Genomic DNA, 15,995 nt, shown 5'->3' with positions numbered 1-15,995 from the left:
TGAACCCATGTAGTACGTTTTCCCACGTTGGCCACCATATAATACCATATAATATAAAACTATATACCGTATTAAATATATTCCAGAATGTACCATAGGGATCTGTGAATTACTAGCTGTTCCCTTTTTAAAGAGCTCCAGGACGAAGGCACCGGATATAAGGCAGGAAAATGTAGTTGCTTTCAACTGATCAAACTAACTCAGGTCAACATAAACACACCCTAATGTCAAACCTTTTAAATGACACGTAGGCCTACTCACTCACTGTTTAGTTCATCATGCAGGCTGCCACTCTGCAGCTGTTGTCTGCTGTAATGGGTCTTGCTGCTTTTGTTCACTTTGCTTTTGTTCATACCACCTGCATAGATCTGCTTTCATGTACTACCACTACTGCATGTGCAGAAACAAGCTATAGAAGAAGATCTATCCTGACAAAACCAAACTTATCGCAATGTCATAACCATTGATAAACTTATTAATATTAATACGTGAGTTGTCCTGACTGACCTACAGAAAAATGGCAGTGTGCAAAACACGTGCATTATTATCTGTTCACATTATCACTATTACCTGAACATGCAACAGGAAAAGGCCTATTCAATGTTCAGGTAAGAGGGTGTGGCCTAAATTCAGAAAATGGTTTTGGCTTTGAGATGTTACATTACACAGAAAAGTTGCTATAGTAAACTAAAAGTTACTTTTTGTTTTTGTGCAGGGTAAAGAAAGAGAATGTATTGTGGGGGTTTTTCACTACTATCCTGTGGACCAATTTTTTACGCATGAACCCCTCCTGCCAGTGTTGCTAACTCCATCACCATTTGCACAAAATAACCGGGGAAAACACCAGAGTCTCGTTTGGGATTATTTTGAGCAAAATGTTCTGAATTCAGACTGCTGTTGAGTCTGCTAGTGCATTCAATTTGTGCAGCATAAAACCGAGTGGGCTTTAATAATTGAGGAAAAATGAAAGTAATTAATTAAATGTAAAAACAATTTATGATTTATTGTTTGTATTGCACAATACCTGCTGCAAACATACACAATACCTGTTCTGAACTTCTATCATTGTATCGTTATGATAAAATCCACCCCTACCAAAAATAATCAAATTAGCACTGAAACTGAATAAAAACTAAACTAAAACTATCAAACTCACCCTGGACACAAAAAACAAAACTGAAATTGAAATACAAAAATGAGAAAACTGTATAAAAGCTACTGAAAAACTATAATGGCCTTTCACAGGCAATTGCATGTCTGTAACAGGAAATGATCTGCGTTGTGGTCGCTATAGCTGTCTTCACGGCAAGTGAAGTGGTTTTCTGAGTAACGTAGGAAACAGATGTACTGTGTGTGAAAATAAACTTTGGTTTGTCACATGTCCTCTGGAAATTTAACAACTCCAAGGACAAGAAAGTCTGTAATACAAGGGCACACAGCAGTGGGAATTTGTGAAGTAAATGGGGAAGAACCTAACTGTTTGAAATATTAACAATTACAATAGAGCTCTTGTTGTGGTTGTCCTATAACAGAGTAGCAGCAGCAACAGACTTTGAAAAAGGGGAAGATTTTTCCATCCAATTGTGTTGATGGAAATATTTCTGTTTATATTGAAAATACAAGAACTGCTTACAGTAAGCAGTCTTTGCTAAGCAAACCACCAACACTCCTCCTCTGAATGACCAAATGGAGAAAGGCCAAAAACCTCCAAATATGCCCATTTGAACAGATAATAGGCTAAAGTATTTACATTAAAAACTGTACTGAGTATACAGAAGATTAGACTCATCTTGTACCCCCTTCAAAATCCCTTACAAAATCCTAACCCTGTTTGAGCTTCTTTGACTTCACTTCATCTAGTAAAGTGGATTCAGTAGGTGGTAAAAAGGCAGTGATGTAGTCTACGTGATACGCAGGTATACGCTGTATACCCACTAAGAAAGCTCCAGGATTTCCGTATACCCACTTAAAAAGATACGTAACAATATAGTTTTGTGACAGAACTTTCACTTTAGTGATTTTGTTTCGCAAATACCGGGTAGAGTATAACTGTAATAAAATAAGTTTTGCAGGGGAAAGCATCTCCTCCATTCACACTTCCATTCATAAAACTAGTGCAGTGCCCGTTTGCCCCGCTGCTGCACAGTTCGCTGTTCGCTTGTTTATTCAAAAGTTTATTAATATTGAACGTGTTGCGTGTCCAAATTGCACCAAATCCGACACTGCACGTCTTTGGGTCCCCAGCAATACACCCGCCAAGTGTGAAGTAGATCGGATGAACGGTTCTCGAGATATGCGAAGGAGACAGACAGACAGACAGAGATTCCTTGCTTTATAGTTAGATTCACCCTGTGCGCTCTGTCTGTGTAACAAAGCGCGGAACGTGGTGGCTTCCCATATAGGAGGGGCTTTGAGTTTGGCCGTGGCCCGTGACCTAGACCTGACGTCACCTACCAACGAACACAGTTGCTTGACGGTCATTTCCCCGGCTCGACAGTTAACATTGTACAGGGTTGCTGTTTCTTGACTTAATCCAAGAAGTTAGGTGGTGTAGAAATGCAGGAAATTTGTTTTAAATTACTATTGTTTTTCTGGGGGAGGACCGCCAGCCCCCCCCCCCCCCCCCCGCCAATTATGTACCCCCCCCCAAACTAGACTACACCACTGTAAAAAGGTAATAGGAAATCAAAAAGTTAGCATAGATTTCACATGCATTCACCTGGCCACTTTAGTGGGTATATTTCGTACATTTAATGTAAGTTTTAACTTTAAGAAAACCTCAGGTGGCAGATTGTGAGAGGTAAGATCGGTGGTGGCAAATCCGTCTGCCATGAATTCCTTCAGTTTTCATGAAGCCTGAAGGCCTCTAAGCTCTGTTAAACTGGTACTGTATGTTTACTCTCTATCTTGTCTAGCCAATCTAAAGCTACAGGGGAAAGCATGGCAAAGTGTGCTCTGACAACAAATTTAGCTGCTGACCTTAGCCAGGTCAGCATGACTGGATCTCAATCTGTAACATGAAAAGTGCTTCTGATGTGAGTTATAAGTGACAGAGTGTTGCTGGGTTTTGGTTGATACAGCCCCAATTTAAAATCAATAAAATTAGGATTTTTTTGTCGCTGATCTACACACAATAACCCAAAAGTTGATTTGATGAACATGATTTGTTGAATTTTTTTTTTTTTTATAAATTAATAAAAAATTCAAAGCTGAAATGATTTAAGTAGTATTCAATCCCTTCCTAGTAGGGGTGGAGCCGAATCCGAATACGGTATTCGGAAAAGCACAAATAGTGGGTTTTTACGAATATTTATTTCGTACAAATATTTTCAAAATTATTTGTTTTCGGGAAGAAAAACAATACATGTCAAATAACAGCGCACAGGTCGGGACTCGTAGCGTAGCGAGGTTAAATTGCTGTCTCCATCTCTCTCCTCTGCTCTGCTCTGTCTGTCTATGTGTCATGGATGTATAAATAGCTGCAGGTCTGTGTGTCTGGCAGAGCTGGGGCCTCATTTATAAACGTTGCGTACACACAAAAGAAGGCGTACGCCACTTTCTAAGCAAACTTTGGGATTTATAAAAAACTTGATGGGAGAATGTGCGCACCGCCACGGAAACTTTGACCCATGCGTGCGCACATTTTGGAGACAGTGGGAAACGGCGAGTGACATAGCAAAGCAGTAAAATAAAGCAAAAAGTGGCATTTTACACTCAGTTAACTTCCAGGCCGACTCCACATCAACTTAGAAACCCCTCTAATAATAATATTCCTTGTCGGAAGAACGTCAAGGCTACAACTAAATAGTGTCTTTGTTGCTTTAGTTTGAAAGCCGATCATTTGTCCAAAAAGCATCTACATGTCATTATAGGCTGACATGGTGTGAATTAGTCTCAAGTAAGTGCATTACAGTCTTTTAGCAGAGACCCAGTTTGTCACAATTAAATCTGACAAATTCAAGGTGTTAGGCAATTGGACTGGATGTCTCAAGGTAATAAATAATTATGCGTTATGACGCACGGGGCGCATTGGAGACGCCGGTGCCAGGCGCAGCGTCCTCTACAGCCAGCTGTTCACCCCGGTCGCACACTGTCTGATCCCCGAGTCAGAAAACGAGAATACAGAACTTGTCTATGCGTTTTTTATTAAAATTAAATGAATGTGAAATGCTGAGTGCGTGGTTACGTTCACTCTTTCCAAAAACAAAAGGCACATTTACGGTACCTGGGTATCGTAGCAGCATCTCATCTTCCTCTCTAACGTTAAGTCAGTGCCACGCTGTTTTTCTGGCACAATGCCACTAAATAGGGTTTCCCCCGTCATCGAGGTGTAACGTTCAAGAGGAGAGAGCTCCGGTATCTCCTCGCCCCGCTGGTGGTGCTGACACAACAGTCCAATGCGCTTCTTGGCGTCAACCTTTATATCGGACAATTTCTTTTTTATTTTTATAAAGGGTTCTCCTCTCTGAGCTGCAGCATTAAATACTGCTGTGACATGTTGCCACTCAACAAACTGTTTCTGGTTGGTGACGCCCGAACTGAGGCCACCGGGGACATTTCTCTTTTCTGTCTGGTCCGGCTTTGCCAATTTCTCACACAGAGAATGGAATGACAAGTATATTTACATACACATCAGTATTCATTCAGGGCGTTTCATTGACCATATATGGTTAATTGTGGGAGTTAAGGGGCGTAAGTATGAGGCTCGCGCACGTGCGCAACATTTCGAGTTGATTGTGATTTATAAAGGGAAACCGGCGTAGGACGTGCGTGCGCACTGTGTTATAAATCAGAATATTTTGTGCGTAAGCACTTTCTGTGTTTCGTCCGTACGCAACCTTTTGGCGTGAATCCTATGCACAGTTTTATAAATGAGGCCCCTGGTCTTTGGCTGAGTGGTCAGTGCAGTTGTCTGTGGTCTGGGAGACCAGCGTTCAAGACTTGCTGTGGGGAACCCTCCTTTGCAAAATAGTTTATTGAAGAACACTGATTTTAACACTTTAATATCCTAAAATTAGAAGTGTAATAAAAACAAAAACAGGATTGTTACGCCTATTTCCACTTTTATTCGAATGCAAATACAAATAATTTTGCTGCCTCAACAAATACAGATACAAATACAAATACTGGGCTCTCTGCACATCCCTACTTCCTAGTTAAAGTAAATCCAAATTTCAGAATATGTTGTTGAAATGTCTCTACAGCTTGATTGGAGTCAACCTGTGGACACCTCAGTTGATTGGACATGATTTCCAAAGGAAACACATCTGTCTATATAAGTCCCATAAATGTCAGTGCATGTCAGACCAGAAACTTTACCATGAAGTCCAAGGAACTATTGTAGGATTCAGAGAGCACAGTAGGCTCCATCTTTAGGAAATGGAAAAAATATTAAACTAGCCAGACTCCTCCTAGTACGGAGCCCCTCTGGGGTCACATGGTAGAAAAAAAACTAGATGTGTAAATCCGTGCGAACGGATTTGTAAACTGTGCGATCGGAAACGGTCTCCGTGTCCTCCTATTAAACATCCCTATGTTATTGTAATGTGCACCAATCGGCTGAATTACCATAAAGGAATCGCTTGATCTGTGTGGGTGGGTTTAAAATTACAGAAATTACCGTATTTCCTCTAATAGTCAATTAAAAGCTGGGTCTCCGATAATGGCCGGGGCCGTGGTCGGCACGAACAAATAAAGGCCGGCCTCAAATACAGGCCTGGGAAAAAAACAAAGGAAACAAGACTACGTCAAAACCTAGTATATGGCTGGACCGTGTCTGTCTCCTCTCTCCGCCGCTGTCCTCTCCACCGCGCCCACGGCCTGCATTGATCCTCCCGATCCAAGCCCCGGACGCCCGGTGACGCATCGGCGTCGAACCCCCGCCGAAATCTCGGCCAGATCACCGGGAACACATCGGCGCCCAGCTATCGGCACTGACCGGAACCGTGCCCCTGGGAAACTCTGGAAAGCGTCGGCAGTAAGCGTCGGCAGTAAGCCTCGGCGCGCTGAAACCTCCATACTTGTCTGTGTCTCTCTCTCCGCCGACAGAACAGAGGGCTGTCAGGTGGACTGAGCTCGCGCATATGCATCGAAATAAACGGGGATATGATATAACTGTATAGATTCTATTCTTAGCTTCAGTTAGCGTCAGTTAGCTTCAGCTTACATGCAAACAACGGTGGATACCGGTAAACTCCTGCTGCCTGTTTGTAACTGTAGTTTGTAGTAATGTACAAGTGCCACAAGACGGCTCGGCCGGCGGAAGTCTCTGGAGCATGCCGTCGTCGATTACCGTAATTATCGTAATGCATTGCAGTAACAAAAAAACGGCTACCTAACGAACCCCAACAGAAGCAGGTCAGAAAACAAGGAGGCTTCGTACTAAAATATGAGCAAATATACTTATCAAACAGAGGGAATTAGAAATAAAGGCCTGTCTCTAATATAAGCCTGCTTCCAATAAATCTACTGGCTAAAATTGGTATTACAGCAGAGCTGTTTCAGAGAAGAGCAGGTGAGCTTGTAGGTAATCTGTATAAGTAACAAAATACTATTTAAATAACCAAAAAAATATTAAGAGGGTGTCCATAATGATAAAACTGTGACACATCCATGATGCTACAAAAACAATGAGTGCATGCGCTTCTGCTACAAATAGGCCTATATGTCTGCCTGTCTTCTCAGAAACCTTGTGCGACCAGCTTGCCTTCTGCACATCTGCAGCATGACTGCATGTGAGGCAAACAGGCGCAAGTGACGCTCACACAAGGCGCACATTGTTCTTCTTTTGTGGCATTTTCACCGATAAAGTGCATCGGACGGACTCACGTTGATGACGAATGTTTTATGCAAATGTACCACAGCTGTGTTTTTTTAAAGTGTTTTTTTAAAGAAAAAAAATCAGATTTCCACAATTCTCTCAGGATAATCAAAGTATCAGTATATTTAAATTTGATCATTTTCATGGCAAAAATATAAAAAAATTACAAGTAGGCTATTTAGTGTTTTACATTAAATATTGACCCCCACAGCTACCATTACCATTAGAGTTAGCCACACCCCCAAAACTGTGATGCACCACCAATTTACTGTACAACTCAACTAAAAATATTCTGAATAAGGAAGAAAACAAGACAGTAAAAGCACCACAGAGGATTTTCTGCAGATATGGGTAAATTTTCTCAAGTTCAAACAAACTTTAAGAGAGTCTAGCGTGTCAATGGACCAGCTCCAGGTTGTGCATCTCAATAACATCACAGTAGTCTTTCTTGGTTATGTGGCTTCTGACTTTGGCTGAACTGCTCTAATGCAGAGGAATATCATGAAAATGATCAAATTGGGGAGTATCTGTCTTAATTTCTTGATTTTACATGTTCTCTATCATTGGCTTTCACCTGATTGTTGTATCACTCATTATTTTACAGTAATGAGCTCATCTGCTACACAGGAAGTGAAGAAGAACCTGACACGTACTGAAGGAGGATTCATCACTCTACCTGACCCTATTGTGGAGTTTGGATTTCTTTTATATCAAGGAAAGAACATTGCTTTGGTGACTGACAGGAGAAGCCAGATAGTGGAGGAAAGTTTCAGGTACAGACTTCTCTGGGACAACAACACTGGACTGTTTACCATCACAGGACTGCAGACAAATGACTCAGGGACTTATACAATTGATTCCAAGAGAGGAGGTGTTTTCACATTATATCAACTCACAGTGTATGGTAAGTCACATTTGCTAATAACTTACAATACTTGTTCTTAGATTTTTTGGCGCAAGTTTTTTTCTCTGGCAACAAGCCAAGTTCAGCCAGTGCAAATGGGAGGAGGACACTTCTCTCCTCTATACTTAGGAACTATGAAATTTTGTCATTTTGCACAGATCAACTCTGGTTTTTATGGAGCAATATCCCATTCTTTTTACAGCACACCAGACCCTCCGCAAAAAACATAAAATATAAGGCTGTGAAGTGCAACATGGATACATCAAAAGCCCTTACATTATAGGCAGCTCACACATCCTTTTTTTTTTTTTTTTTTTAAATCAGCAACTACTGAAATTTCAAAATCTCTTTATCACAGCATTCCATTATCTCCCTCTCTCTGCCTTCTAGGAGATCTCACACCTGTCAACCTCCCCACAAAATAACACCAAGTCACCATTATTTAGCTGACGCATTTTGAAATAACAGCTAGAGTGGCGATTTCAGCTAAATAATGATGTAAATGTTGGTCTTTTCAAGTCACTTTGGAATCTGTTGGCTTTAACTCAACTTTATTTATATAGCACTTTACACACAACGCAGTTGATCCAAAGTGCTTTACAACACACACAGAGGAAAACAAAACAAAAGAAGGAAACAAACACAATAGAAGAGGAGAAAAGATCAGAGTGATGATAAATAATAATGATAATAATAATAATAATAGTGAAGGCACATGGTCACACAAAGCCCAAAGTGACAACACAGACCTACAGAGACTCCAGGAGAAATACCTGAGCTAGTTAAGTTAAGTTAGGCACAGTTAAAAGCTAATGAGTAGAAGTATGTTTTAAGATGACTCTTGAAGATCTCAATAGTGGGGGAGAATCGGATGGTGGGAGGAAGAGAATTCCATAGTTTTGGGGCAGTGATAGAGAAGGCCCTGTCCCCATAACACTTAGTCCTGGATCTCGGGACAGACAGAAGTCTTTGGTCAGACGATCTCAGTACTCTGACAGTGTGATATGGGGACAGGAGTTCTGTAATGTAAGAGGGGGCAAAACCATTTAACATCTTGTAAACAAACATCAGGATTTTAAAATCAATTCTGTAGCTAACAGGCAGCCAGTGTAGGGAGGCAAGAATGGGAGTAATGTGCTCCCTCTTTTTTGACCTTGTCAAAACTCTTGCTGCTGCATTTTGAACTAGTTGGAGACGGGATAAACAAGACTGAGTGATACCAAAATATAACGAGTTGCAATAATCAAGGCGGGATGATATGAAGGCATGGATGACTTTCTCCAGGTCAGAAGTACAGAGAATTGATCTGAGTTTGGAGATGATGCGGAGCTGCATGAAGCTTAATTTTACTACCTGATTGATTTGTTTGTCAAACTTCAATCCTGAATCAAATATGACTCCAAGATTTTTTGCATGTGGTTTAACAGAGGGGGCCAATGGGCCAAGATGAGGAGAAATCATGTTGGTCAAATGCTGTGGTCCAAATAAGATAACTTCAGTTTTATTCTCATTGAGCTGAAGAAAGTTTGCAGCCATCCAGGATTTGATGTGTTGAAGACAGTTATTGAGGTCAGTTAGTTTGGTGTAGTTATTAGGCTCTAGGGGGAGGTAGATCTGTGTATCATCCGCATAACAGTGAAAAGAAATGTGTTTTTGAATAATGTGGCCTAGCGGAAGCAAATAGATGGAGAAGAGGATTGGACCAAGTATGGAACCTTGGGGGACACCACAGGACATGGGGGCAGAGGAAGAAGATGAGTCGCTAATAGAGACACTGAAAGATCTGTTAGATAAATATGAAGAAAACCAGTTTAAGGCAGAACCGGAGACCCCCACCCAATAGTTTAACCTGTGAATGAGAATGGAATGATCTACTGTATCAAAGGCTGCAGTTAGATCTAGGAGCAAGAGGACGGAGCAGTTACCTGAGTCAGCAGCTAGAAGGAGGTCATTAGTTATTCTCAGTAATTCAGATTCAGTACTGTGAAGAGCTCTGAAACCAGATTGGAATTTTTCAAAAATGCAGTTTTGAGCCAGGTGGGACAGCAGTTGGTTAAAAACTACTCTTTCAAGGATTTTAGAAAGAAAGGGGAGTTTGGAGATTGGTCTGTAATTATTGAGGACTGAAGGATCTAGATTCAGTTTTTTTAAAAGTGGCTGGACCACTGCATGTTTGAAAGATTGGGGAACATGGCTGGTTTCCAGAGAGCTATTAATAATTGAAAGAATGCTGGGGCCAATGGTGCCAATAACTTCTTTGAAGAGTTTCGTTGGAATAATGTCGAGAGAACAGGTGGAGGTCTTCATAGAGGAGATAATATGATCAAGTTCTGGTAGAGTGATGGAAGTAAGGGAATTTAGAACTGCAGTGTTCTCAGAGGAGATGGATAGGCTATTTACAGGTGGACTAATACTAGCTCTGATATCAAGTACTTTGTCTCTAAAGAAGTTTAGTTTCTGGCATTTTTGACAGCCAGCTGGTATTTATCCAAGAGATCCTTCAGAATTTGAAATGAGATCTGCAATTTATCTCGCTTCCACCTCCGCTCTGCCCTTCTGCATGCTCTCCCTATTTCTCTAATATTACTGTTATTAAGCCACGGTGAGGCCAAAGGCTTACGTTTTTTAGTTTTGACCGGTGCAACAGAATCAAGGGTGGCCGAAACAGTATTGTTGAATAATGAGACAAGTTCCTCTGTGCTCACATGAGATGGTGCAGCCTCGATACTGGTAGTGATGGAAGCCTCTCTATAGGCTTCTGCAAACCTAGTGGCAGTGGAAGAGTTTAGAATGCGGGAGCGGAGAAGAGCTGGGCGGCCAGGAGAAGCGTGTGGCAAATCGAGGTCAAAAATGATTGCCCTGTGATCAGATAGGTGAAAAACTTCTATCACAGGGTTGGAGATAGAGAGACCTGAGGAGAGAACTAAATCTAGGATATGGCCTTTAACATGGGTTGGGCCATTCACAGATTGTTGGAGACCAAAGGATTCAAGTAAATTTATAAAATCACGGGTCATGGCTTCAGAGGGACAGCAAATGTGGATGTTGAAATCTCCGAGAATGAGAATATTGTCATATTTCGGAGCAATGTGGGGGAGAGGAGATCAGAGAATTCACTGATATAATCAATATTGGGCTTAGGGGGTCTGTATACTAGTAGGCAGAAAACCGGCGGGGTGCTATCTATCACAAAAGCCAGAAATTCAAAAGATGAAAAGGGGCCTATAGAGATAATGGAGCACTTGAGGGCATTTTTGTGAATTACGGCAACCCCACCACCTCGTGCATGTGACCTGGGTTGATGAAAGTGAGAGTAGCCTGAAGGAGTGGCTTCAATGAGAGGGGAGAGGTCATCAGGGGTGAGCCATGACTCAGTGATGAAGAAACAGTTTAGATTTTGGGACACAATAAAATCTTGACAGATAAATGATTTGTTTGACAGCGATCTCACATTTAGCAGACCAATTTGGAGGGAGGGGGAGGCGAGGATGGAGTTATAGTGTGTGTAATGTTAATAAGATTGTCATAATTTACTGAACGGGATACTCTAGAGACAGAAGTACAGTGTCTGAGTGTTAGACAGATTGGGATGTGATTTACAGGTAGAGCAGCTGAATGTGAGTTTGACAGTCCATGCCCCATGATTGGTAGGGGATGAATTTGGCCAGATGTTGCAGAAATGTCACTTGTAACAGGAACCCTACCAGTAAATTTACAGTGGCAGTGAACATTATTTTGAACGTATGTGTGGGTTACCTCATGGTGGCATGGACTGTCTCAGACAGTCTGACAGGCATTTTGCAGGTTAACCAATGCATAGACAATGTTTGCAGAGAGCAGCTTTGCCCCATGCAGGTTTGGATGAAGTCCGTCGGGTCTGTACAGTTGGCTCCGGTTCCAGAACAGGTCAAAATTGTCAATAAAGTCCAGGTTCATTCATGCTGCACTGGATTCTCCTTTCAGCCAGGTGTGCAGTGACAGTAAACGGGAAAAACGACCACAGCCCCGCCCAAGGGACGGGATTGGACCAGATATGAGGATGCGTTTCCCAGTGTCCTTTAGGGCAGAGATGAGTTGTTGAAAGTCCACACGGAGGATTTCCGACTGTTGTTTGCTGACGTCATTTGATCCCACGTGAATGACCAGGTTGGAGCACCGGATGGCGTTTTAGGACAGAAGATAGTTTATCACGGATGTCCAGAATGCAGGCACCAGGAAAGCAGAACGTGTGGGCACCTTTGGCTCTGATGTTCCTTACCTTGGAGCTTCCAAGAATCAGTGTCGAGGGACAAGGCAGAGAAGGGGATTGTGGCAGTGGTGGTGGCAGATCTAACCGGGGATGCACCTCGGTGCTCCAATCATTTTGCCTGGGGAAGCGATACCGGGAATTCCCAGGCCGTGATGTGGAAGAGGAGCCAGTTGAGGTGACCACAGGAGGATCCGCGGTGGCAGGATGGGAGACGGCCGCTGCAGCAGAGGAGGAACCTGGTGCGTTGTTGCCGTTGTAGCCAGCGGTGGATTGAGCTTGGAAGGCGCAAGCAGCCGCAGGCGCAGCTCTTCCAGACCTCGGGCCAGCAGCAGAGCGCGGGTCGATGGCTGCATCCACGGAGAGATCCGCTGGATGTATCGGTGCTTCGCTCTGTAAAATCGCAAAGGGATTGGAAAGATTGAGGGGAGGTGGTGAGACTGCCTGGTGACCATTCTTCTTCTTCTTGCGGCCCCTGACCACTACCTCGGTCCAGGTTGCCGGGTGACTGGGAGTCGAGCAGGAGGAGGGTCGCGGATGGGTTACTGGATCCCACAGAATGGTGTCGGATATAGCCGAGTTCATCACTGATATCTTTTTAGCCTGAGGCGGTGTTAATGAAGCTGGACAAGAGACTATCTTTCTTTTTCAGCTCATCCGAGAGTCTACGGATGTCCTCCTTGAGGTTAGTTATGCTTCTGTTCGCCTTCTGGAGCAGCTGGCAGTCTTCACAGGGCATTGTGTCTGATCCAGGGTTAGGGTTAGGTTCTTTGTATGTGTGTTTACTACATGTATGACAAAACTTTACAGTATTGCAAACTGCTATGCCCTGCACACAGAAAAAGCAAAAGCCACAAGTGTTTTTCATTTATACTATCAGTGCGTAGTTGGTGCTTCGTGTGCTTATTCAAATGATGGTTTGTGTGTACTGTATTGACGCAAAAACACAATGTTTTAAAAGAGTTTGAAGAGTTTTGCAAGAATTGTTTACTTTTGCAAGAGATGTATAATGTTTTGCTGGTTTGGTGTAAGGTTTTGTGGTTAGTGTGTAGAGTTTTGCAAAAATAGCCTATAGTTTCAAAGATAGTGCCTAAGCAATCAGAAAAAACTGTAACACATGGTCGCCCAAATCTGTTGATCTGCTGAAAGACTGTTTTGTACGGTGGCCCTGAGGGTCAAAACACAACAACATTTCAGAAAACACGACGACATTTCACAAAACACAACAACATTTCAGATTACGGAAAGGGTGGGACAACACTTCTTGTTTGTGATTGGACAGAACCCAAGTCAATTCAGAGTTTATTCAATGGATGTGTTAAGGTGGGTTGGTGCTAGATTGGATCAGCCAGAGGGATGCTCTAAACTCTACGCTGCTGTGATTGGTTGTTTCGCTGTCAGGCAACTGATGATGCTCTGGGCATGTGTTAAAGTTAACTAGAATGGTCAGCTACACAGAAGTCCCTTAGATGGTGAAATAATAGATGAAAGTTGTTTTTTTTATTACTTCGGGGTTGTTGTTTGTTGGCCCACATTTGAGCCACATGATTCTGCGGGAGAACCCGTCTATACAGCCAGATATTGCAATGCCAAACGGTTTTACAGTTTTTGTGATTGCTTACACACTTGTTGCGGAATTTGGCTCATTGTGTCAAAACTCTACACACAAGCCAAATAAGACACAACACTTGGAGATAAACATCTCACTTCTATATCAAAATGAAACTGCAATCAAAACCTAACAATCCTTTTTCAAAATGGCATTTTTGCAACAAAATGATACACACATGCACCATTTGAATTACTCTTTCAAAGCAGCAACAACACACTGATGTACTTTATACAAAACACTGCTGTCTTTAGTACTTTGTATACCTTTTTAATATTTTCATACAGGCTTCTGTGAAAGATTGTTCCAGTACAGTACATCTACTCAAATTTCAATCAACACAAAAATAGAAAGGCTTCAGAAAAAAATATATACAGCTTATTTTTTTGTCATTGCAGGTTTTTACAACAACAAAAAGACACAAAGAAAAGTAGAATTACAGTACAGTAATCAATACAATATGTTACTGTAAACTCACGGAAACAAAAATAATTACAGTAAAATTACAGTGCAATGGTAAAACAAAAAATAGTATTGTAAGAGATTGTAAGGGATGGGGTGGATGGTTTATGGATCCCGCCTTCTGTTAGGGTCTGGCCACATCACCTCATCCACATCACGTCAAGCAATGTCATCCCTGGCTAGGCAACGGGGAAAACATGGCCTTGCGTGCTGTATCCAACCCTGGACTGACCCCACCTCAGTGTCTCCGCATGCCTCTTCCATTACTTGCAGAAGAGGCAGGCGGGCATGTGGTTGCCGGTCATACACTTTCTAACGCCAAGCCGAAAATAATTCCTCAATCGGATTGAGAAATGGGGAGTAAGGGGGCAAGTATACAACTGTGAAGTTAGTGTGGTTGGTGAACCAGTCCCGGACCAGAGCAGCCCGGTGGAAACTAACATTATCCCAGATGACAACAAACCTGGGCTGCTCTGGTCTGTCCTGTACAACTGCATTATGTAGTGTATCCAGAAATGTGATTATGTGTGCAGTATTGTAGGGACCTAGGGTGGCATGGTGATGGAGAACTCCTTGCAGACTAATGGCGGCACACAAGGTGATATTTCCCCCGCGCTCCCCAGGGACATTCAACGGCTCTTTGTCCTATAACATTTCGACCCCGACGCCTGGTTTTAGCTAGATTGAATCCAGCTTCATCAATGAAAATGAACCCATGAGGCTGTGCAGCTGCATCAAAGTCCAGGACTCTCTGTAACAGAAAATGCATACACTGTACCGTGAATATGGTGTAACTCAAAACACAGGATTACAATGTCTACATTTTCACACAAGGATGGGGGTGGGGGTGGGGCTTGGGTTGGGTCAGACACATTCAGTCAAAACTACAAGCTACAGGCAAGGCAGGTGCCCCCACAGACCCCCCCCCCCCCCCCATATACTGACACGGTTGATATTATGGAATGTTGCGTGATCTGCGATGATTTGCTCTCGCAGTTGATGTAGGCGGATGGTGTTGTTTGCCAACACTATATTGACAATGGCCAGTTCCTGTTCATGGGTGAACAGACGTTGCCTTCCACCCTCAGGAGGTCGTCTGGCAGTTCTGTAGAAAATGCAAGAACATGATGTCATTGGTTAGGTTCTTTTTTACATACTCTACTGTCATACTGTACACAGTAACATCAAAACTGTATTACATGTACTTCACAGCACTATACCTATTTTTTATTTTGTTATTTGTTCACTGAGGAGCACAGACCTAATACTGTAGGACTACATTGTATTATACTGTGATGCAGAATGATGTGCAACAATTACATAGGTACAGTCTAGTGTAGAAAGTTGAAGACATACCTGTTCAGTCTAAATGTCCGTATTATGGATGCTACCGTGTAGCGACTCAGGTTGGGCTGGACTCTCTGCCCAGCCTCCCTCATCGTCAGGCCATGATTTATGACATGGTCCACCAAAGTGGCCCTAATGTCGTCGGAAATATGTCTCCGTCTATTGCCTGGTCCCCTTCTTTGTCCTCCTCCTCCTCCTCCTCCTCCTCCTCCTCCTCCTCCTCCTCCTCCTCCTCCTTCTCTCTCTCTCTCTCTCTCTCTCTCTCTCTCTCTCTCTCTCTCTCTCTCTCTCTCTCTCTCTCTCTCTCTCTCTCTCTCTCTCTCTCTCTCTCTCTCTCTCTCTCTCTCTCTCTCTCTCTCTCTCTCTCTCTCTCTCTCTCTCTCTCTCTCTCTCTCTCTCTCTCTCTCTCTCTCTCTCTCTCTCTCTCTGCCTCCATGTTTGCAAGTTCTCACAAAAGAGGTGAGCTTACCTGAGGCCTATTTGTAGTGCTAAGGCTCAGACTGATTGGTGTTCAATTAGTGTATAAGTGTTTTCATGTGTGTGTGTGGGTGTTGCCAATTTCAGGTATGTTTTGCATTTTGAATAGAAGTGTTTTCCCAATGATTGC

At 42.7% G+C, this 15,995-nt stretch overlaps 1 protein-coding gene and 1 pseudogene across 3 annotated transcripts in view; one reads left to right on the top strand and one right to left on the bottom strand.

The window, feature by feature from the left end:
- Positions 1–15,995, top strand: part of LOC139916070 (uncharacterized) — a 37,490-nt gene that overhangs the window by 4,691 nt on the left and 16,804 nt on the right. For all 3 annotated transcript variants that reach the window (XM_078290815.1, XM_078290820.1, XM_078290817.1), the window contains exon 2: positions 7,425–7,724. In XM_078290815.1, coding sequence (XP_078146941.1) covers positions 7,425–7,724 — 300 coding nt within the window. The remainder of the gene's footprint in view (positions 1–7,424; positions 7,725–15,995) is intronic.
- Positions 8,517–12,555, bottom strand: LOC144538473 (uncharacterized; annotated as a pseudogene).

This window comes from Centroberyx gerrardi, chromosome 3, assembly GCF_048128805.1.
Source record: "Centroberyx gerrardi isolate f3 chromosome 3, fCenGer3.hap1.cur.20231027, whole genome shotgun sequence".
Taxonomy (NCBI): Eukaryota; Metazoa; Chordata; class Actinopteri; order Beryciformes; family Berycidae; genus Centroberyx; species Centroberyx gerrardi.
The sequence above is the reverse complement of the archived record's forward strand: the minus strand, read 5'-3'. Positions and strand labels throughout refer to the sequence as shown.